We start from the raw sequence: 25,114 nt of genomic DNA on the forward strand, positions 1-25,114 counted from the left end.
TGATGTTGGTTTTCTTGGCATTGATGGGTAGTGCCCACGTGGAGCTGAATTTTTCTAGGATTTGCAGGTTGTCTTGGAGACCTTTCTCGGTTGGTGATAGTAACAGAAGGTCATCTGCATACAGCAGGAATTTCACCTGGGTGTCATGGAGGGCGAGACCTGGTGCTGAGGAGGATTCCAGAGCTGTGGCCAGTTCATTGATGTAGATGTTGAAGAGCGTTGGACTGAGGCTGCAGCCTTGTCTGACTCCTCGGCTCTGCTGGAAATCAGCCGTTCTTCTCCCGTTCACCTTCACGCTGCATCTGTTCTCTGTGTAGGAGCTTCTGATGACGTCATAGGTTTTACCTCCTATTCCGCTCTCCAGCAGTTTCAGGAATAGGCCCGGGTGCCACACTGAGTCAAAGGCCTTCTTAAAGTCCACAAAACAGGCGTAAATCTTCCCATGCTTTGTATCTCATATCTATCTATCTATCTATCTATCTATCTATCTATCTATCATCTATCTATCTATCTATCTATCTATCTATCTATCTATCTATCTATCTATCTATCTATCTATCTATCTATCTATCTATCTATCTATCTATCTATCTCATATCTATCTATCTATCTATCTATCTATCTCATATCTATCTATCTATCTATCTATCTATCTATCTATCTATCTATCTATCTATCTATCTATCTATCTATCTATCTATCTCATATCTATCTATCTATCTATCTATCTATCTATCTATCTATCTATCTATCTATCTATCTATCTATCTATCTATCTATCTATCTATCTATCTATCTATCTATCTATCTGTCTATCTATCTCATATCTATCTATCTATCTATCTATCTATCTATCTATCTATCTATCTATCTATCTATCTATCTATCTATCTATCTATCTATCTATCTATCTATCTCATATCTATCTATCTATCTATCTATCTATCTATCTATCTATCTATCTATCTATCTATCTATCTATCTATCTATCTATCTATCTATCTCATATCTATCTATCTATCTATCTATCTATCTATCTATCTATCTATCTATCTATCTATCTATCTATCTATCTATCTATCTATCTATCTATCTATCTCTCTTTTACTCTCTCTCTTTCTTTCTCTCATTCTCTCTCCCTCCCTCTGTCTTTCTTTCTCTCTCTCTTTCTCTCTCTCTCTCCCTCTGTCTCTCTTTCTTTCTCTCTCTCCCTCTGTCTCTCTTTCTTTCTCTCTCTCCCTGTCTTTCTCTTTCTTTCTCTCTCTCTCCCTCTGTCTCTTTCTTTCTCTCTCTCTCCCTGTCTCTCTCTTTCTTTCTCTCTCTCTCTCCGTCTCTCTCCCCTTCTCTCTCTCCTTCTTTCTCTCTCTCTCCCTCTGTCTCTTTCTTTCTCTCTCTCTCCCTGTCTCTCTCTTTCTTTCTCTCTCTCTCTCCTTCTTTCTCTCTCTCTCTCACTCTGTCTCTCTCTTTCTCATTCTCCTTTTTCGTTACATTTCAGGATCTATAAGGTTTTTTATTTTTCCTTGAAGGACCAGTGTTAAATCTTCGGGTCATTTGTTGAGGTCTGAGGGCAGGATCTGTAGGGATTACATGAGGGACGAGTCCGTTATATGGCCGCCTGTCTCTCCGGGCTGATATATATACAGAGTGCAGCACTTGGCGTCTTGCGGGCAGGAAGTCCGTCCCGACTACTCCAGGATGTCCGGCGCTGGAGAGAGAACGTGGTAGTCAACGATCCGATAAGTCGCTCCTCAGCCCCTGGGTGAGTGTCTGCAATGCAGTAGATGTCGCTTCTAATAAACGCTGCTCATTCACTTATCTGTCTTCTACAAGAAAATACCGTCATTTTTTGGAAGGAGGGGGAGCAGCGTAAGGAAAGAATAAATTATTAATGACTGGAGACTCTTTCCCTTACTTTTCATTAAGGTTTTTTTTTTTCGTTTTTTTTTTCATTGACATCAATGCAAATGAGTCTGTCAGGGGCCAAAATGACTGGCACATTTTGTGAATGGAATACTCAGTGACTGTAATGACGTCATTGGAAGGCTGGGGGTCCATGCCCTGATGTTGATTGGCCACTGGAAGTCCCAGGTGGAGCTTATTGGCTGGACACCACTCATCCAACGCCTACACACTGGGAGCCAGGAGCTACATATAAATGGCCGGACTCCCCCACTGGAGAGCATTGAGGTTTGGATAGTTTTAGAGAAGTCTCTCCAGTGATCTGCACTTCTACACAAGGACCACTGGCTGGTGAGTAGATAGATGTCCTGGGTGACTGTCTATAAACCCGTCCGGCCATCCATCATTTTATCAGTATTGGATATTGTCGGTTAGTTGATGGGATTGGACGCGGTCTCTTGTGTCTTTCTCGTCCACATTGGTTGACTGGAGTCTTAGAGGGAAACCCTACAATGACTTGTTGCTCTGCAGAAGTAGTTGTACTACAAGCCTCAGGATGTCCCTGTAGCTGTCTGGGACTTGTAGTGTCTCGGAGGCTGGGGAGGCCGCTGTGTGTTGTCTGAGGGAGGTGGCACTGTGGGATTTTCATTTCTTGGCTGTTTTTGTAATAAGGTTGTATAATGGGATGGTGTCTGAGTGATTGGAAGTTGTGTGTGATGAATGTGGAGCGTTTGCTGGGTGCCGGGGACCAGGCTGCTCTCAGATGATTACTCAGGACTCTTAATGCTGATGGTATTCCTGGCTGACGGCCAACGTTTCTCCTTTAAATCTTTGTAGGAAGGACATTATGGTTGTGCTGAAGATCTCATCTCTTCTTGCTGTCCTGGGGTTGCTGGTTTGTCAGATGTACAGCTCACAGGCGGTGCCGCTCAGGTAAGGTGTATGCCAGTCTGGACGCTTCTGTGCAGACCCCGCAGAGCATTGACCCCTGCCTTTCTTTCCATGAAGACCTGGCTTGGAGTCATTAACGGACCGGGTCACAGTCAGTGACTATGAGGCGCGGAGGTTACTTAATGCACTGGTCAAAGAATTTGTACAGATGACAGCAGAAGAAATGGAACAGGCGAGCGATGGGAACAGGTAAGAGTGGACCCGTCCCTTAAATTGCTGACAATGAACTTCAGTTGGCACAGCACAGAGTACACTGCAGCTTCTATATGTGGGGTGCACAGCACAGAGTACACTGCAGCTTCTATATGTAGGGTGCACAGCACAGAGTAGACTGCAGCTTCTATATGTGGGGTGCACAGCACAGAGTAGACTGCAGCTTCTATATGTAGAGTGCACAGCACAGAGTAGACTGCAGCTTCTATATGTAGGGTGCACAGCACAGAGTAGACTGCAGCTTCTATATGTGGGGTGCACAGCACAGAGTAGACTGCAGCTTCTATATGTGGGGTGCACAGCACAGAGTAGACTGCAGCTTCTATATGTAGAGTGCACAGCACAGAGTAGACTGCAGCTTCTATATGTAGAGTGCACAGCACAGAGTAGACTGCAGCTTCTATATGTAGAGTGCACAGCACAGAGTAGACTGCAGCTTCTATATGTGGGGTGCACAGCACAGAGTAGACTGCAGCTTCTATATGTGGGGTGCACAGCACAGAGTACACTGCAGCTTCTATATGTAGAGTGCACAGCACAGAGTAGACTGCAGCTTCTATATGTAGGGTGCACAGCACAGAGTAGACTGCAGCTTCTATATGTGGGGTGCACAGCACAGAGTAGACTGCAGCTTCTATATGTGGGGTGTACAGCACAGAGTAGACTGCAGCTTCTATATGTGGGGTGCACAGCACAGAGTACACTGCAGCTTCTATATGTAGGGTGCACAGCACAGAGTAGACTGCAGCTTCTATATGTGGGGTGCACAGCACAGAGTACACTGCAGCTTCTATATGTAGGGTGCACAGCACAGAGTACACTGCAGCTTCTATATGTAGAGTGCACAGCACAGAGTAGACTGCAGCTTCTATATGTGGGGTACACAGCACAGAGTAGACTGCAGCTTCTATATGTGGAGTGCACAGCACAGAGTAGACTGCAGGTTCTATATGTAGAGTGCACAGCACAGAGTAGACTGCAGCTTCTATATGTAGAGTGCACAGCACAGAGTACACTGCAGGTTCTATATGTAGAGTGCACAGCACAGAGTAGACTGCAGCTTCTATATGTAGAGTGCACAGCACAGAGTAGACTGCAGCTTCTATATGTAGGGTGCACAGCACAGAGTAGACTGCAGCTTCTATATGTAGAGTGCACAGCACAGAGTAGACTGCAGCTTCTATATGTGGGGTGCACAGCACAGAGTAGACTGCAGCTTCTATATGTAGGGTGCACAGCACAGAGTAGACTGCAGCTTCTATATGTAGAGTGCACAGCACAGAGTAGACTGCAGGTTCTATATGTGGGGTGCACAGCACAGAGTAGACTGCAGCTTCTATATGTAGAGTGCACAGCACAGAGTAGACTGCAGCTTCTATATGTAGAGTGCACAGCACAGAGTACACTGCAGCTTCTATATGTAGAGTGCACAGCACAGAGTAGACTGCAGCTTCTATATGTAGGGTGCACAGCACAGAGTAGACTGCAGCTTCTATATGTGGGGTGCACAGCACAGAGTACACTGCAGCTTCTATATGTAGGGTGCACAGCACAGAGTAGACTGCAGCTTCTATATGTGGGGTGCACAGCACAGAGTACACTGCAGCTTCTATATGTAGGGTGCACAGCACAGAGTACACTGCAGCTTCTATATGTAGAGTGCACAGCACAGAGTAGACTGCAGCTTCTATATGTGGGGTACACAGCACAGAGTAGACTGCAGCTTCTATATGTGGAGTGCACAGCACAGAGTAGACTGCAGGTTCTATATGTAGAGTGCACAGCACAGAGTAGACTGCAGCTTCTATATGTAGAGTGCACAGCACAGAGTACACTGCAGGTTCTATATGTAGAGTGCACAGCACAGAGTAGACTGCAGCTTCTATATGTAGAGTGCACAGCACAGAGTAGACTGCAGCTTCTATATGTAGGGTGCACAGCACAGAGTAGACTGCAGCTTCTATATGTAGAGTGCACAGCACAGAGTAGACTGCAGCTTCTATATGTAGGGTGCACAGCACAGAGTAGACTGCAGCTTCTATATGTAGAGTGCACAGCACAGAGTAGACTGCAGGTTCTATATGTGGGGTGCACAGCACAGAGTAGACTGCAGCTTCTATATGTAGAGTGCACAGCACAGAGTAGACTGCAGCTTCTATATGTAGAGTGCACAGCACAGAGTACACTGCAGCTTCTATATGTAGAGTGCACAGCACAGAGTAGACTGCAGCTTCTATATGTAGGGTGCACAGCACAGAGTAGACTGCAGCTTCTATATGTAGAGTGCACAGCACAGAGTAGACTGCAGCTTCTATATGTAGAGTGCACAGCACAGAGTAGACTGCAGTTTCTATATGTGGGGTGCACAGCACAGAGTAGACTGCAGCTTCTATATGTAGGGTGCACAGCACAGAGTACACTGCAGCTTCTATATGTAGGGTGCACAGCACAGAGTAGACTGCAGTTTCTATATGTAGGGTGTACAGCACAGAGTAGACGGCAGCTTCTATATGTAGGGTGCACAGCACAGAGTAGACTGCAGCTTCTATATGTGGGGTGCACAGCACAGAGTAGACTGCAGCTTCTATATGGAGGGTGCACAGCACAGAGTAGACTGCAGCTTCTATATGTAGGGTGCACAGCACAGAGTAGACTGCAGCTTCTATATGTGGGGTGCACAGCACAGAGTAGACTGCAGCTTCTATATGTGGGGTGCACAGCACAGAGTAGACTGCAGCTTCTATATGTGGGGTGCACAGCACAGAGTAGACTGCAGCTTCTATATGTAGGGTGCACAGCACAGAGTAGACTGCAGCTTCTATATGTAGGGTGTACAGCACAGAGTAGACTGCAGCTTCTATATGTAGAGTGCACAGCACAGAGTACACTGCAGTTTCTATATGTAGGGTGCACAGCACAGAGTAGACTGCAGCTTCTATATGTAGAGTGCACAGCACAGAGTAGACTGCAGCTTCTATATGTAGGGTGCACAGCACAGAGTAGACTGCAGCTTCTATATGTAGGGTGCACAGCACAGAGTAGACTGCAGCTTCTATATGTGGGGTGCACAGCACAGAGTACACTGCAGTTTCTATATGTAGGGTGCACAGCACAGAGTAGACTGCAGCTTCTATATGTAGGGTGCACAGCACAGAGTAGACTGCAGCTTCTATATGTGGGGTGCACAGCACAGAGTAGACTGCAGCTTCTATATGTGGGGTGCACAGCACAGAGTAGACTGCAGCTTCTATATGTAGGGTGTACAGCACAGAGTAGACTGCAGCTTCTATATGTAGGGTGCACAGCACAGAGTAGACTGCAGCTTCTATATGTAGGGTGCACAGCACAGAGTAGACTGCAGCTTCTATATGTAGAGTGCACAGCACAGAGTAGACTGCAGCTTCTATATGTAGAGTGCACAGCACAGAGTAGACTGCAGCTTCTATATGTGGGGTGCACAGCACAGAGTAGACTGCAGCTTCTATATGTAGAGTGCACAGCACAGAGTAGACTGCAGCTTCTATATGTGGGGTGCACAGCACAGAGTAGACTGCAGCTTCTATATGTGGGGTGCACAGCACAGAGTAGACTGCAGCTTCTATATGTGGGGTGCACAGCACAGAGTAGACTGCAGCTTCTATATGTAGAGTGCACAGCACAGAGTAGACTGCAGCTTCTATATGTAGGGTGCACAGCACAGAGTAGACTGCAGCTTCTATATGTAGAGTGCACAGCACAGAGTAGACTGCAGCTTCTATATGTAGGGTGCACAGCACAGATAAGACTGCAGCTTCTATATGTAGGGTGCACAGCACAGAGTAGACTGCAGCTTCTATATGTAGGGTGCACAGCACAGAGTAGACTGCAGCTTCTATATGTAGGGTGCACAGCACAGAGTAGACTGCAGCTTCTATATGTAGGGTGCACAGCACAGAGTAGACTGCAGCTTCTATATGTAGAGTGCACAGCACAGAGTAGACTGCAGCTTCTATATGTGGGGTGCACAGCACAGAGTAGACTGCAGCTTCTATATGTGGGGTGCACAGCACAGAGTAGACTGCAGCTTCTATATGTAGAGTGCACAGCACAGAGTAGACTGCAGCTTCTATATGTAGGGTGCACAGCACAGAGTAGACTGCAGCTTCTATATGTGGAGTGCACAGCACAGAGTAGACTGCAGCTTCTATATGTAGAGTGCACAGCACAGAGTAGACTGCAGCTTCTATATGTAGGGTGCACAGCACAGAGTAGACTGCAGCTTCTATATGTAGAGTGCACAGCACAGAGTAGACTGCAGCTTCTATATGTGGGATGAACAGCACAGAGTAGACTGCAGCTTCTATATGTAGAGTGCACAGCACAGAGTAGACTGCAGCTTCTATATGTGGAGTGCACAGCACAGAGTAGACTGCAGCTTCTATATGTAGAGTGCACAGCACAGAGTACACTGCAGCTTCTATATGTGGGGTGCACAGCACAGAGTAGACTGCAGCTTCTATATGTAGGGTGCACAGCACAGAGTAGACTGCAGCTTCTATATGTAATGTGCACAGCACAGAGTAGACTGCAGCTTCTATATGTAGAGTGCACAGCACAGAGTAGACTGCAGCTTCTATATAGAGGGTGCACAGCACAGAGTAGACTGCAGCTTCTATATGTAGGGTGCACAGCACAGAGTAGACTGCAGCTTCTATATGTAGGGTGCACAGCACAGAGTAGACTGCAGCTTCTATATGTGGAGTGCACAGCACAGAGTAGACTGCAGCTTCTATATGTGGAGTGCACAGCACAGAGTAGACTGCAGCTTCTATATGTAGGGTGCACAGCACAGAGTAGACTGCAGCTTCTATATGTAGAGTGCACAGCACAGAGTAGACTGCAGCTTCTATATGTGGGGTGCACAGCACAGAGTACACTGCAGCTTCTATATGTAGAGTGCACAGCACAGAGTAGACTGCAGCTTCTATATGTAGAGTGCACAGCACAGAGTAGACTGCAGCTTCTATATGTGGGGTGCACAGCACAGAGTAGACTGCAGCTTCTATATATAGAGTGCACAGCACAGAGTAGACTGCAGCTTCTATATGTGGGGTGCACAGCACAGAGTAGACTGCAGCTTCTATATGTGGGGTGCACAGCACAGAGTTGACTGCAGCTTCTATATGTGGGGTGCACAGCACAGAGTAGACGGCAGCTTCTATATGTGGGGTGCACAGCACAGAGTAGACTGCAGCTTCTATATGTAGGGTGCACAGCACAGAGTAGACTGCAGCTTCTATATGTAGAGTGCACAGCACAGAGTAGACTGCAGCTTCTATATGGAGGGTGCACAGCACAGAGTAGACTGCAGCTTCTATATGTAGAGTGCACAGCACAGAGTAGACTGCAGGTTCTATATGTGGGGTGCACAGCACAGAGTAGACTGCAGCTTCTATATGTGGGGTGCACAGCACAGAGTAGACTGCAGCTTCTATATGTGGGGTGCACAGCACAGAGTAGACTGCAGCTTCTATATGTAGAGTGCACAGCACAGAGTAGACTGCAGCTTCTATATGTGGGGTGCACAGCACAGAGTAGACTGCAGCTTCTATATGTAGGGTGCACAGCACAGAGTAGACTGCAGCTTCTATATGTGGGGTGCCCAGCACAGAGTAGACTGCAGCTTCTATATGTGGGGTGCACAGCACAGAGTAGACTGCAGCTTCTATATGTGGGGTGCACAGCACAGAGTAGACTGCAGCTTCTATATGTAGAGTGCACAGCACAGAGTAGACTGCAGCTTCTATATGTGGGGTGTACAGCACAGAGTAGACTGCAGCTTCTATATGTGGGGTGTACAGCACAGAGTAGACTGCAGCTTCTATATGTAGAGTGCACAGCGCAGAGTAGACTGCAGCTTCTATATGTAGGGTGCACAGCACAGAGTAGACTGCAGCTTCTATATGTGGAGTGCACAGCACAGAGTAGACTGCAGCTTCTATATGTGGGGTGCACAGCACAGAGTAGACTGCAGCTTCTATATGTAGAGTGCACAGCACAGAGTAGACTGCAGGTTCTATATGTGGGGTGCACAGCACAGAGTAGACTGCATCTTCTATATGTAGGGTGCACAGCAGAGTAGACTGCAGCTTCTATATGTGGGGTGTACAGCACAGAGTAGACTGCAGCTTCTATATGTGGGGTGTACAGCACAGAGTAGACTGCAGCTTCTATATGTGGGGTGCACAGCACAGAGTAGACTGCAGCTTCTATATGTAGGGTGTACAGCACAGAGTAGACTGCAGCTTCTATATGTGGGGTGTACAGCACAGAGTAGACTGCAGCTTCTATATGTAGAGTGCACAGCACAGAGTAGACTGCAGCTTCTATATGTGGAGTGCACAGCACAGAGTAGACTGCAGCTTCTATATGTGGGGTGTACAGCACAGAGTAGACTGCAGCTTCTATATGTAGGGTGCACAGCACAGAGTAGACTGCAGGTTCTATATGTGGAGTGCACAGCACAGAGTAGACTGCAGCTTCTATATGTGGGGTGTACAGCACAGAGTAGACTGCAGCTTCTATATGTAGAGTGCACAGCACAGAGTAGACTGCAGCTTCTATATGTGGAGTGCACAGCACAGAGTAGACTGCAGCTTCTATATGTGGGGTGCACAGCACAGAGTAGACTGCAGCTTCTATATGTGGGGTGTACAGCACAGAGTAGACTGCAGCTTCTATATGTAGGGTGCACAGCACAGAGTAGACTGCAGCTTCTATATGTGGAGTGCACAGCACAGAGTAGACTGCAGGTTCTATATGTGGGGTGCACAGCACAGAGTAGACTGCAGCTTCTATATGTGGGGTGCACAGCACAGAGTAGACTGCAGCTTCTATATGTGGGGTGCACAGCACAGAGTAGACTGCAGCTTCTATATGTGGGGTGCACAGCACAGAGTAGACTGCAGCTTCTATATGTAGAGTGTACAGCACAGAGTAGACTGCAGCTTATATATGTGGAGTGCACAGCACAGAGTAGACTGCAGGTTCTATATGTAGAGTGTACAGCACAGAGTGGACGGCAGCTTCTATATGTGGGGTGCACAGCACAGAGTACACTGCAGTTTCTATATGTAGGGTGCACAGCACAGAGTAGACTGCAGCTTCTATATGTGGGGTGCACAGCACAGAGTAGACTGCAGCTTCTATATGTAGGGTGTACAGCACAGAGTAGACGGCAGCTTCTATATGTGGGGTGCACAGCACAGAGTAGACTGCAGCTTCTATATGTAGAGTGCACAGCACAGAGTAGACTGCAGCTTCTATATGTGGGGTGCACAGCACAGAGTAGACTGCAGCTTCTATATGTGGGGTGTACAGCACAGAGTAGACTGCAGCTTCTATATGTAGAGTGCACAGCACAGAGTAGACTGCAGCTTCTATATGTGGGGTGCACAGCACAGAGTAGACTGCAGCTTCTATATGTAGAGTGCACAGCACAGAGTAGACTGCAGCTTCTATATGTAGGGTGCACAGCACAGAGTAGACTGCAGCTTCTATATGTGGGGTGCACAGCACAGAGTAGACTGCAGCTTCTATATGTGGGGTGTACAGCACAGAGTAGACTACAGCTTCTATATGTAGAGTGCACAGCACAGAGTAGACTGCAGCTTCTATATGTGGGGTGCACAGCACAGAGTAGACTGCAGCTTCTATATGTGGGGTGTACAGCACAGAGTAGACTGCAGCTTCTATATGTAGAGTGCACAGCACAGAGTAGACTGCAGCTTCTATATGTGGGGTGCACAGCACAGAGTAGACTGCAGCTTCTATATGTAGTGTGTACAGCACAGAGTAGACTGCAGCTTCTATATGTGGGGTGCACAGCACAGAGTAGACTGCAGCTTCTATATGTGGGGTGCACAGCACAGAGTAGACTGCAGCTTCTATATGTAGAGTGCACAGCACAGAGTAGACTGCAGCTTCTATATGTAGGGTGTACAGCACAGAGTAGACTGCAGCTTCTATATGTGGAGTGCACAGCACAGAGTAGACTGCAGCTTCTATATGTAGGGTGTACAGCACAGAGTAGACTGCAGCTTCTATATGTAGAGTGCACAGCACAGAGTAGACTGCAGCTTCTATATGTGGGATGCACAGCACAGAGTAGACTGCAGCTTCTATATGTAGAGTGCACAGCACAGAGTAGACTGCAGCTTCTATATGTGGAGTGCACAGCACAGAGTAGACTGCAGCTTCTATATGTAGGGTGCACAGCACAGAGTAGACTGCAGCTTCTATATGTAGGGTGCACAGCACAGAGTAGACTGCAGCTTCTATATGTAGAGTGCACAGCACAGAGTAGACTGCAGCTTCTATATGTAGGGTGCACAGCACAGAGTAGACTGCAGCTTCTATATGTGGAGTGCACAGCACAGAGTAGACTGCAGCTTCTATATGTGGAGTGCACAGCACAGAGAAGACTGCAGCTTCTATATGGAGGGTGCACAGCACAGAGTAGACTGCAGCTTCTATATGGAGGGTGCACAGCACAGAGTAGACTGCAGCTTCTATATGTGGGGTGCACAGCACAGAGTAGACTGCAGCTTCTATATGTGGGGTGCACAGCACAGAGTAGACTGCAGCTTCTATATGTAGAGTGCACAGCACAGAGTAGACGGCAGCTTCTATATGTGGGGTGCACAGCACAGAGTAGACTGCAGCTTCTATATGTAGAGTGCACAGCACAGAGTAGACTGCAGCTTCTATATGTAGAGTGCACAGCACAGAGTAGACTGCAGCTTCTATATGTGGGGTGTACAGCACAGAGTAGACTGCAGCTTCTATATGTGGGGTGCACAGCACAGAGTAGACTGCAGCTTCTATATGTAGGGTGTACAGCACAGAGTAGACTGCAGCTTCTATATGTAGGGTGCACAGCACAGAGTAGACTGCAGCTTCTATATGTAGAGTGCACAGCACAGAGTAGACTGCAGCTTCTATATGTAGAGTGCACAGCACAGAGTAGACTGCAGCTTCTATATGTAGGGTGCACAGCACAGAGTAGACTGCAGCTTCTATATGTGGGGTGCACAGCACAGAGTAGACTGCAGCTTCTATATGTAGGGTGTACAGCACAGAGTAGACTGCAGCTTCTATATGTAGGGTGCACAGCACTGAGTAGACTGCAGCTTCTATATAGAGGGTGCACAGCACAGAGTAGACTGCAGCTTCTATATGTAGAGTGTACAGCACAGAGTAGACTGCAGCTTCTATATGTAGAGTGCACAGCACAGAGTAGACTGCAGCTTCTATATGTGGGGTGCACAGCACAGAGTAGACTGCAGCTTCTATATGTAGGGTGCACAGCACAGAGTACACTGCAGCTTCTATATGTGGGGTGCACAGCACAGAGTAGACTGCAGCTTCTATATGTAGAGTGCACAGCACAGAGTAGACTGCAGCTTCTATATGTAGGGTGCACAGCACAGAGTAGTCTGCAGCTTCTATATGTAGGGTGTACAGCACAGAGTAGACTGCAGCTTCTATATGTGGGGTGCACAGCACAGAGTAGACTGCAGCTTCTATATGTGGGGTGCACAGCACAGAGTAGACTGCAGCTTCTATATGTAGGGTGTACAGCACAGAGTAGACTGCAGCTTCTATATGTAGGGTGTACAGCACAGAGTAGACTGCAGCTTCTATATGTGGGGTTCACAGCACAGAGTAGACTGCAGCTTCTATATGTAGGGTGTACAGCACAGAGTAGACTGCAGCTTCTATATGTAGGGTGCACAGCACAGAGTAGACTGCAGCTTCTATATGTAGGGTGCACAGCACAGAGTTGACTGCAGCTTCTATATGTGGGGTGCACAGCACAGAGTAGACTGCAGCTTCTATATGTAGAGTGAACAGCACAGAGTAGACTGCAGCTTCTATATGTAGAGTGAACAGCACAGAGTAGACTGCAGCTTCTATATGTAGAGTGAACAGCACAGAGTAGACTGCAGCTTCTATATGTAGAGTGCACAGCACAGAGTAGACTGCAGCTTCTATATGTGGAGTGCACAGCACAGAGTAGACGGCAGCTTCTATATGTAGGGTGCACAGCACAGAGTAGACTGCAGGTTCTATATGTAGAGTGTACAGCACAGAGTAGACGGCAGCTTCTATATGTAGGGTGCACAGCACAGAGTAGACTGCAGCTTCTATATGTAGAGTGCACAGCACAGAGTAGACTGCAGCTTCTATATGTAGAGTGTACAGCACAGAGTAGACTGCAGCTTCTATATGTGGGGTGCACAGCACAGAGTAGACTGCAGCTTCTATATGTAGGGTGCACAGCACAGAGTAGACTGCAGCTTCTATATGTGGGGTGCACAGCACAGAGTAGACTGCAGCTTCTATATGTGGAGTGCACAGCACAGAGTAGACTGCAGCTTCTATATGTAGAGTGCACAGCACAGAGTAGACTGCAGCTTCTATATGTAGAGTGCACAGCACAGAGTAGACTGCAGCTTCTATATGTAGAGTCCACAGCACAGAGTAGACTGCAGCTTCTATATGTAGAGTGCACAGCACAGAGTAGACTGCAGCTTCTATATGTAGGGTGTACAGCACAGAGTAGACTGCAGCTTCTATATGTAGGGTGTACAGCACAGAGTAGACTGCAGCTTCTATATGTGGGGTGCACAGCACAGAGTAGACTGCAGCTTCTATATGTAGAGTGCACAGCACAGAGTAGACTGCAGCTTCTATATGTAGAGTGCACAGCACAGAGTAGACTGCAGCTTCTATATGTAGGGTGTACAGCACAGAGTAGACTGCAGCTTCTATATGTGGGGTGCACAGCACAGAGTAGACTGCAGCTTCTATATGTGGGGTGTACAGCACAGAGTAGACTGCAGCTTCTATATGTGGGGTGCACAGCACAGAGTAGACTGCAGCTTCTATATGTAGGGTGTACAGCACAGAGTAGACTGCAGCTTTTATATGTAGGGTGTACAGCACAGAGTAGACTGCAGCTTCTATATGTGGGGTGCACAGCACAGAGTAGACTGCAGCTTCTATATGTGGGGTGCACAGCACAGAGTAGACTGCAGCTTCTATATGTGGGGTGCACAGCACAGAGTAGACTGCAGCTTCTATATGTGGGGTGCACAGCACAGAGTAGACTGCAGCTTCTATATGTAGAGTGCACAGCACAGAGTAGACTGCAGCTTCTATATGTAGAGTGCACAGCACAGAGTAGACTGCAGCTTCTATATGTGGGGTGCACAGCACAGAGTAGACTGCAGCTTCTATATGTGGGGTGCACAGCACAGAGTAGACTGCAGCTTCTATATGTAGAGTGCACAGCACAGAGTAGACTGCAGCTTCTATATGTGGGGTGCACAGCACAGAGTAGACTGCATCTTCTATATGTAGGGTGCACAGCACAGAGTAGACTGCAGCTTCTATATGTGGAGTGCACAGCACAGAGTAGACTGCAGCTTCTATATGTAGAGTGCACAGCACAGAGTAGACTGCAGCTTCTATATGTAGGGTGTACAACACAGAGTGGACTGCAGCTTCTATATGTAGAGTGCACAGCACAGAGTAGACTGCAGCTTCTATATGTGGGGTGCACAGCACAGAGTAGACTGCAGCTTCTATATGTAGGGTGTACAACACAGAGTGGACTGCAGCTTCTATATGTAGGGTGCACAGCACAGAGTAGACTGCAGCTTCTATATGTAGAGTGCACAGCACAGAGTAGACTGCAGCTTCTATATGTAGGGTGCACAGCACAGAGTAGACTGCAGCTTCTATATGTAGAGTGCACAGCACAGAGTAGACTGCAGCTTCTATATGTGGGGTGTACAGCACAGAGTAGACTGCAGCTTCTATATGTAGGGTGCACAGCACAGAGTAGACTGCAGCTTCTATATGTAGGGTGTACAGCACAGAGTAGACTACAGCTTCTATATGTGGGGTGCACAGCACAGAGTACACTGCAGCTTCTATATGTAGAGTGCACAGCACAGAGTAGACTGCAGCTTCTATATGTAGGGTGCACAGCACAGAGTAGACTGCAGCTTCTATATGTAGGGTGTACAGCACAGAGTAGACTGCAGCTTCTATATGTGGAGTGCACAGCACAGAGTAGACTGCAGCTTCTATATGTAGAGTGCACAGCACAGAGTAGACTGCAGCTTCTATATGTGGGGTGCACAGCACAGAGTACACTGCAGCTTCTATATGTAGAGTGCACAGCACAGAGTAGACTGCAGCTTCTATATGTAGGGTGCACAGCACAGAGTAGACTGCAGCTTCTATATGTGGGGTGCACAGCACAGAGTAGACTGCAGCTTCTATATGTGGGGTGCACAGCACAGAGTAGACTGCAGCTTCTATATGTGGGGTGCACAGCACAGAGTAGACTGCAGCTTCTATATGTGGGGTGCACAGCACAGAGTAGACTGCAGCTTCTATATGTGGGGTGCACAGCACAGAGTAGACTGCAGCTTCTATATGTAGGGTGCACAGCACAGAGTAGACTGCAGCTTCTATATGTGGGGTGCACAGCACAGAGTAGACTGCAGCTTCTATATGTAGAGTGCACAGCACAGAGTAGACTGCAGCTTCTATATGTAATGTGCACAGCACAGAGTAGACTGCAGCTTCTATATGTGGGGTGCACAGCACAGAGTAGACTGCAGCTTCTATATGTAATGTGCACAGCACAGAGTAGACTGCAGCTTCTATATGTAATGTGCACAGCACAGAGTAGACTGCAGCTTCTATATGTGGGGTGCACAGCACAGAGTAGACTGCAGCTTCTATATGTGGGGTGCACAGCACAGAGTAGACTGCAGCTTCTATATGTGGGGTGCACAGCACAGAGTAGACTGCAGCTTCTATATGTGGGGTGCACAGCACAGAGTAGACTGCAGCTTCTATATGTAGGGGTGCACAGCACAGAGTAGACTGCAGCTTCTATATGTAGAGTGCACAGCACAGAGTAGACTGCAGCTTCTATATGTAGAGTGCACAGCACAGAGTAGACTGCAGCTTCTATATGTAGGGTGCACAGCACAGAGTAGACTGCAGCTTCTATATGTGGGGTGCACAGCACAGAGTAGACTGCAGCTTCTATATGTAGAGTGCACAGCACAGAGTAGACTGCAGCTTCTATATGTGGGGTGTACAGCACAGAGTAGACTGCAGCTTCTATATGTAGGGTGCACAGCACAGAGTAGACTGCAGCTTCTATATGTAGGGTGCACAGCACAGAGTAGACTGCAGCTTCTATATGTGGGGTGCACAGCACAGAGTAGACTGCAGCTTCTATATGTAGGGTGCACAGCACAGAGTAGACTGCAGCTTCTATATGTGGGGTGCACAGCACAGAGTAGACTGCAGCTTCTATATGTGGGGTGCACAGCACAGAGTAGACTGCAGCTTCTATATGTAGAGTGCACAGCACAGAGTAGACTGCAGCTTCTATATGTAGGGTGTACAGCACAGAGTAGACTGCAGCTTCTATATGTAGAGTGTACAGCACAGAGTAGACTGCAGCTTCTATATGTAGAGTGCACAGCACAGAGTAGACTTCAGCTTCTATATGTGGGGTGCACAGCACAGAGTAGACTGCAGCTTCTATATGTAGGGTGTACAGCACAGAGTAGACTGCAGCTTCTATATGTGGGGTGCACAGCACAGAGTAGACTGCAGCTTCTATATGTAGGGTGCACAGCACAGAGTAGACTTCAGCTTCTATATGTAGAGTGCACAGCACAGAGTAGACTGCAGCTTCTATATGTGGGGTGCACAGCACAGAGTAGACTGCAGCTTCTATATGTAGGGTGCACAGCACAGAGTAGACTGCAGCTTCTATATGTAGGGTGCACAGCACAGAGTAGACTGCAGCTTCTATATGTAGAGTGCACAGCACAGAGTAGACTGCAGCTTCTATATGTGGGGTGTACAGCACAGAGTAGACTGCAGCTTCTATATGTAGAGTGCACAGCACAGAGTAGACTGCAGCTTCTATATGTGGGGTGCACAGCACAGAGTAGACTGCAGCTTCTATATGTAGAGTGCACAGCACAGAGTAGACTGCAGCTTCTATATGTGGGGTACACAGCACAGAGTAGACTGCAGCTTCTATATGTAGAGTGCACAGCACAGAGTAGACTGCAGCTTCTATATGTGGGGTACACAGCACAGAGTAGACTGCAGCTTCTATATGTGGGGTGCACAGCAAAGAGTAGACTGCAGCTTCTATATGTGGGGTGCATAGCACAGAGTAGACGGCAGCTTCTATATGTAGAGTGCACAGCACAGAGTAGACTGCAGCTTCTATATGTAGGGTGCACAGCACAGAGTAGACTGCAGCTTCTATATGTAGGGTGCACAGCACAGAGTAGACTGCAGCTTCTATATGTAGAGTGCACAGCACAGAGTAGACTGCAGCTTCTATATGTAGGGTACACAGCACAGAGTAGACTGCAGCTTCTATATGTAGGGTACACAGCACAGAGTAGACTGCAGCTTCTATATGTGGGGTGCACAGCACAGAGTAGACTGCAGCTTCTATATGTGGGATGCACAGCACAGAGTAGACTGCAGCTTCTATATGTAGAGTGCACAGCACAGAGTAGACTGCAGCTTCTATATGTGGGGTGCACAGCACAGAGTAGACTGCAGCTTCTATATGTAGAGTGCACAGCACAGAGTAGACTGCAGCTTCTATATGTGGGGTACACAGCACAGAGTAGACTGCAGCTTCTATATGTGGGGTGCACAGCACAGAGTAGACTGCAGCTTCTATATGTAGAGTGCACAGCACAGAGTAGACTGCAGCTTCTGTATGTAGAGTGTACAGCACAGAGTAGACTGCAGCTTCTATATGTAGGGTGCACAGCACAGAGTAGACTGCAGCTTCTATATGTAGGGTGCACAGCACAGAGTAGACTGCAGCTTCTATATGTAGAGTGCACAGCACAGAGTAGACTGCAGCTTCTATATGTAGAGTGCACAGCACAGAGTAGACTGCAGCTTCTATATGTGGGGTGCACAGCACAGAGTAGACTGCAGCTTCTATATGTAGAGTGCACAGCACAGAGTAGACTGCAGCTTCTATATGTGGGGTACACAGCACAGAGTAGACTTCAGCTTCTATATGTAGAGTGCACAGCACAGAGTAGACTGCAGCTTCTATATGTGGGGTGCACAGCACAGAGTAGACTGCAGCTTCTATATGTAGGGTGCACAGCACAGAGTAGACTGCAGCTTCTATATGTGGGGTGCACAGCACAGAGTAGACTGCAGCTTCTATATGTAGAGTGCACAGCACAGAGTAGACTGCAGTTTCTATATGTGGGGTGCAAAGCACAGAGTAGACTGCAGCTTCTATATGTGGGATGCACAGCACAGAGTAGACTGCAGCTTCTATATGTAGAGTGCACAGCACAGAGTAGACTGCAGCTTCTATATGTGGGGTGCACAGCACAGAGTAGACTGCAGCTTCTATATGTAGGGTGCACAGCACAGAGTAGACTGCAGCTTCTATATGTAGGGTGCACAGCACAGAGTAGACTGCAGCTTCTATATGTAGAGTGCACAGCACAGAGTAGACTGCAGCTTCTATATGTGGGGTGCACAGCACAGAGTAGACTGCAGCTTCTATATGTGGGGTGCACAGCACAGAGTAGACTGCAGCTTCTATATGTGGGGTGCACAGCACAGAGTAGACTGCAGCTTCTATATGTGGGGTGCACAGCACAGAGTAGACTGCAGCTTCTATATGTGGGGTGCACAGCACAGAGTAGACTGCAGCTTCTATATGTGGGGTGCACAGCACAGAGTAGACTGCAGCTTCTATATGTGGGGTGTACAGCACAGAGTAGACTGCAGCTTCTATATGGAGGGTGCACAGCACAGAGTAGACTGCAGCTTCTATATGGAGGGTGCACAGCACAGAGTAGACTGCAGCTTCTATATGTGGGGTGCACAGCACAGAGTAGACTGCAGCTTCTATATGTGGGGTGTACAGCACAGAGTAGACTGCAGCTTCTATATGTAGAGTGCACAGCACAGAGTAGACTGCAGCTTCTATATGTGGGATGCACAGCACAGAGTAGACTGCAGCTTCTATATGTGGGGTGCACAGCACAGAGTAGACTGCAGCTTCTATATGTAGGGTGCACAGCACAGAGTAGACTGCAGCTTCTATATGTGGGGTGCACAGCACAGAGTAGACTGCAGCTTCTATATGTAGGGTGTACAGCACAGAGTAGACTGCAGCTTCTATATGTGGGGTGCACAGCACAGAGTAGACGGCAGCTTCTATATGTAGGGTGTACAGCACAGAGTAGACTGCAGCTTCTATATGTAGGGTGTACAGCACAGAGTAGACTGCAGGTTCTATATGTAGAGTGCACAGCACAGAGTAGACTGCAGCTTCTATATGTGGGGTACACAGCACAGAGTAGACTGCAGCTTCTATATGTAGAGTGCACAGCACAGAGTAGACTGCAGCTTCTATATGTAGAGTGCACAGCACAGAGTAGACTGCAGCTTCTATATGTGGGGTACACAGCACAGAGTAGACTGCAGCTTCTATATTAAGAGTGCACAGCACAGAGTAGACTGCAGCTTCTATATGTGGGGTGCACAGCACAGAGTAGACTGCAGCTTCTATATGTGGGGTGCACAGCACAGAGTAGACTGCAGCTTCTATATGTGGGGTGCACAGCACAGAGTAGACTGCAGCTTCTATATGTGGGGTGCACAGCACAGAGTAGACTGCAGCTTCTATATGGAGGGTACACAGCACAGAGTAGACTGCAGCTTCTATATGTGGGGTGCACAGCACAGAGTAGACTGCAGCTTCTATATGTGGAGTGCACAGCACAGAGTAGACTGCAGCTTCTATATGTGGAGTGCACAGCACAGAGTAGACTGCAGCTTCTATATGTAGGGTGCACAGCACAGAGTAGACTGCAGCTTCTATATGTGGAGTGCACAGCACAGAGTAGACTGCAGCTTCTATATGTAGGGTGCACAGCACAGAGTAGACTGCAGCTTCTATATGTGGGGTGCACAGCACAGAGTAGACTGCAGCTTCTATATGTAGGGTGCACAGCACAGAGTAGACTGCAGCTTCTATATGTAGGGTGCACAGCACAGAGTAGACTGCAGCTTCTATATGTAGGGTGTACAGCACAGAGTAGACTGCAGCTTCTATATGTAGGGTGCACAGCACAGAGTAGACTGCAGCTTCTATATGTAGAGTGCACAGCACAGAGTAGACTGCAGCTTCTATATGTAGGGTGCACAGCACAGAGTAGACTGCAGCTTCTATATGTGGGGTGCACAGCACAGAGTAGACTGCAGCTTCTATATGTGGGGTGCACAGCACAGAGTAGACTGCAGCTTCTATATGTAGGGTGCACAGCACAGAGTAGACTGCAGCTTCTATATGTGGGGTGCACAGCACAGAGTAGACTGCAGCTTCTATATGTAGGGTGTACAGCACAGAGTAGACTGCAGCTTCTATATGTGGGGTGCACAGCACAGAGTAGACTGCAGCTTCTATATATGGGGTGCACAGCACAGAGTAGACTGCAGCTTCTATATGTGGGATGCACAGCACAGAGTAGACTGCAGCTTCTATATGTAGAGTGCACAGCACAGAGTAGACTGCAGCTTCTATATGTAGGGTGCACAGCACAGAGTAGACTGCAGCTTCTATATGTAGGGTGCACAGCACAGAGTAGACTGCAGCTTCTATATGTAGGGTGCACAGCACAGAGTAGACTGCAGCTTCTATATGTGGGGTGCACAGCACAGAGTAGACTGCAGCTTCTATATGTAGGGTGCACAGCACAGAGTAGACTGCAGCTTCTATATGGAGGGTGCACAGCACAGAGTAGACTGCAGCTTCTATATGTAGGGTGCACAGCACAGAGTAGACTGCAGCTTCTATATGTAGGGTGTACAGCACAGAGTAGACGGCAGCTTCTATATGTGGGGTGCACAGCACAGAGTAGACTGCAGCTTCTATATGTAATGTGCACAGCACAGAGTAGACTGCAGCTTCTATATGTAGAGTGCACAGCACAGAGTAGACTGCAGCTTCTATATGTGGGGTGCACAGCACAGAGTAGACTGCAGCTTCTATATGTAGGGTGCACAGCACAGAGTAGACTGCAGCTTCTATATGTAGGGTGCACAGCACAGAGTAGACTGCAGGTTCTATATGTGGGGTGCACAGCACAGAGTAGACTGCAGCTTCTATATGTGGGGTGCACAGCACAGAGTAGACTGCAGCGTCTATATGTGGGGTGCACAGCACAGAGTAGACTGCAGCTTCTATATGTAGAGTGCACAGCACAGAGTAGACTGCAGCTTCTATATGTAGAGTGCACAGCACAGAGTAGACTGCAGCTTCTATATGTAGAGTGCACAGCACAGAGTAGACTGCAGCTTCTATATGTGGGGTGCACAGCACAGAGTAGACTGCAGCTTCTATATGTAGAGTGCACAGCACAGAGTAGACTGCAGCTTCTATATGTGGGGTGCACAGCACAGAGTAGACTGCAGCTTCTATATGTAGGGTGTACAGCACAGAGTAGACTGCAGCTTCTATATGTGGGGTGCACAGCACAGAGTAGACTGCAGCTTCTATATGTAGAGTGCACAGCACAGAGTAGACGGCAGCTTCTATATGTAGGGTGCACAGCACAGAGTAGACTGCAGCTTCTATATGTAGAGTGCACAGCACAGAGTAGACTGCAGCTTCTATATGTAGAGTGCACAGCACAGAGTAGACGGCAGCTTCTATATGTAGAGTGCACAGCACAGAGTAGACTGCAGCTTCTATATGTGGGGTGCACAGCACAGAGTAGACTGCAGCTTCTATATGTGGGGTGCACAGCACAGAGTAGACTGCAGCTTCTATATGTGGGGTGCACAGCACAGAGTAGACTGCAGCTTCTATATGTGGGGTGCACAGCACAGAGTAGACTGCAGCTTCTATATGTGGGGTGCACAGCACAGAGTAGACTGCAGCTTCTATATGTAGGGTGCACAGCACAGAGTAGACTGCAGCTTCTATATGTGGGGTGCACAGCACAGAGTAGACTGCAGCTTCTATATGTGGGGTGCACAGCACAGAGTAGACTGCAGCTTCTATATGTAGAGTGCACAGCACAGAGTAGACTGCAGCTTCTATATGTAGGGTGCACAGCACAGAGTAGACTGCAGCTTCTATATGTGGGGTGCACAGCACAGAGTAGACTGCAGCTTCTATATGTGGGGTGCACAGCACAGAGTAGACTGCAGCTTCTATATGTGGGGTGCACAGCACAGAGTAGACTGCAGCTTCTATATGTAGGGTGCACAGCACAGAGTAGACTGCAGCTTCTATATGTAGAGTGCACAGCACAGAGTAGACTGCAGCTTCTATATGTAGAGTGCACAGCACAGAGTAGACTGCAGCTTCTATATGTAGGGTGCACAGCACAGAGTAGACTGCAGCTTCTATATGTGGGGTGCACAGCACAGAGTAGACTGCAGCTTCTATATGTAGAGTGCACAGCACAGAGTAGACTGCAGCTTCTATATGTAGGGTGCACAGCACAGAGTAGACTGCAGCTTCTATATGTAGGGTGCACAGCACAGAGTAGACTGCAGCTTCTATATGTGGGGTGCACAGCACAGAGTAGACTGCAGCTTCTATATGTAGGGTGCACAGCACAGAGTACACTGCAGCTTCTATATGTAGGGTGTACAGCACAGAGTAGACTGCAGCTTCTATATGTGGGGTGCACAGCACAGAGTAGACTGCAGCTTCTATATGTGGGGTGCACAGCACAGAGTAGACTGCAGCTTCTATATGTAGGGTGCACAGCACAGAGTAGACTGCAGCTTCTATATGTAGGGTGCACAGCACAGAGTAGACTGCAGCTTCTATATGTAGAGTGCACAGCACAGAGTAGACTGCAGCTTCTATATGTAGGGTGCACAGCACAGAGTAGACTGCAGCTTCTATATGTAGGGTGCACAGCACAGAGTAGACTGCAGCTTCTATATGTGGGGTGCACAGCACAGAGTAGACTGCAGCTTCTATATGTGGGGTGCACAGCACAGAGTAGACTGCAGCTTCTATATGTAGAGTGCACAGCACAGAGTAGACTGCAGCTTCTATATGTGGGGTGCACAGCACAGAGTAGACTGCAGCTTCTATATGTGGGGTGCACAGCACAGAGTAGACTGCAGCTTCTATATGTAGAGTGCACAGCACAGAGTAGACTGCAGCTTCTATATGTGGGGTGCACAGCACAGAGTAGACTGCAGCTTCTATATGTGGGATGCACAGCACAGAGTAGACTGCAGCTTCTATATGTAGAGTGCACAGCACAGAGTAGACTGCAGCTTCTATATGTGGGGTGCACAGCACAGAGTAGACTGCAGCTTCTATATGTAGGGTGCACAGCACAGAGTAGACTGCAGCTTCTATATGTAGAGTGCACAGCACAGAGTAGACTGCAGCTTCTATATGGAGGGTGCACAGCACAGAGTAGACTGCAGCTTCTATATGTGGGGTGCACAGCACAGAGTAGACTGCAGCTTCTATATGTGGGGTGCACAGCACAGAGTAGACTGCAGCTTCTATATGTGGGGTGCACAGCACAGAGTAGACTGCAGCTTCTTTATGTGGGGTGCACAGCACAGAGTAGACTGCAGCTTCTATATGTGGGGTGCACAGCACAGAGTAGACTGCAGCTTCTATATGTAGGGTGCACAGCACAGAGTAGACTGCAGCTTCTATATGTGGGGTGCACAGCACAGAGTAGACTGCAGCTTCTATATGTGGGGTGCACAGCACAGAGTAGACTGCAGCTTCTATATGTAGAGTGCACAGCACAGAGTAGACTGCAGCTTCTATATGTGGGGTGCACAGCACAGAGTAGACTGCAGCTTCTATATGTGGGGTGCACAGCACAGAGTAGACTGCAGCTTCTATATGTAGAGTGCACAGCACAGAGTAGACTGCAGCTTCTATATGTGGGGTGCACAGCACAGAGTAGACTGCAGCTTCTATATGTAGAGTGCACAGCACAGAGTAGACTGCAGCTTCTATATGTAGGGGTGTACAGCACAGAGTAGACTGCAGCTTCTATATGTAGAGTGCACAGCACAGAGTAGACTGCAGCTTCTATATGTGGGGTGCACAGCACAGAGTAGACTGCAGCTTCTATATGTAGGGTGCACAGCACAGAGTAGACTGCAGCTTCTATATGTAGAGTGCACAGCACAGAGTAGACTGCAGCTTCTATATGGAGGGTGCACAGCACAGAGTAGACTGCAGCTTCTATATGTGGGGTGCACAGCACAGAGTAGACTGCAGCTTCTATATGTGGGGTGCACAGCACAGAGTAGACTGCAGCTTCTATATGTGGGATGCACAGCACAGAGTAGACTGCAGCTTCTATATGTGGGGTGCATAGCACAGAGTAGACTGCAGCTTCTATATGTGGGGTGCACAGCACAGAGTAGACTGCAGCTTCTATATGTGGGGTGCACAGCACAGAGTAGACTGCAGCTTCTATATGTAGAGTGCACAGCACAGAGTAGACTGCAGCTTCTATATGTGGGGTGCACAGCACAGAGTAGACTGCAGCTTCTATATGTAGGGTGCACAGCACAGAGTAGACTGCAGCTTCTATATGTAGAGTGCACAGCACAGAGTAGACTGCAGCTTCTATATGGAGGGTGCACAGCACAGAGTAGACTGCAGCTTCTATATGTGGGGTGCACAGCACAGAGTAGACTGCAGCTTCTATATGTGGGGTGCACAGCACAGAGTAGACTGCAGCTTCTATATGTGGGGTGCACAGCACAGAGTAGACTGCAGCTTCTATATGTAGAGTGCACAGCACAGAGTAGACTGCAGCTTCTATATGTGGGGTGCACAGCACAGAGTAGACTGCAGCTTCTATATGTGGGGTGCACAGCACAGAGTACTTGACTAATGGGCAGGTTCCTGATTGTAAGAGGTGAGGTACAGTGCAGTGCACAC

General features: G+C 48.0%; 1 protein-coding gene across 2 annotated transcripts in view; it reads left to right on the forward strand.

Moving 5' to 3' along the window:
* LOC142660458 (calcitonin-like) overlaps positions 1-25,114 on the forward strand; it is a 30,388-nt gene that overhangs the window by 369 nt on the left and 4,905 nt on the right. The window contains exons 2-5 of one of the 2 annotated variants that reach the window (XM_075837075.1): positions 1,527-1,759; positions 1,970-2,250; positions 2,737-2,832; positions 2,908-3,039. In XM_075837075.1, the coding sequence (XP_075693190.1) occupies positions 2,747-2,832; positions 2,908-3,039 (218 nt within the window). In that variant the 5' untranslated portion in view covers positions 1,527-1,759; positions 1,970-2,250; positions 2,737-2,746. Of the gene's footprint in view, positions 1-1,526; positions 1,760-1,934; positions 2,251-2,736; positions 2,833-2,907; positions 3,040-25,114 lie in introns of those variants that run through there. The other variant, XM_075837076.1, reaches the window with a different exon arrangement.

The sequence above is a fragment of the Rhinoderma darwinii genome, chromosome 9, assembly GCF_050947455.1.
Source record: "Rhinoderma darwinii isolate aRhiDar2 chromosome 9, aRhiDar2.hap1, whole genome shotgun sequence".
Classification (NCBI taxonomy): Eukaryota; Metazoa; Chordata; class Amphibia; order Anura; family Rhinodermatidae; genus Rhinoderma; species Rhinoderma darwinii.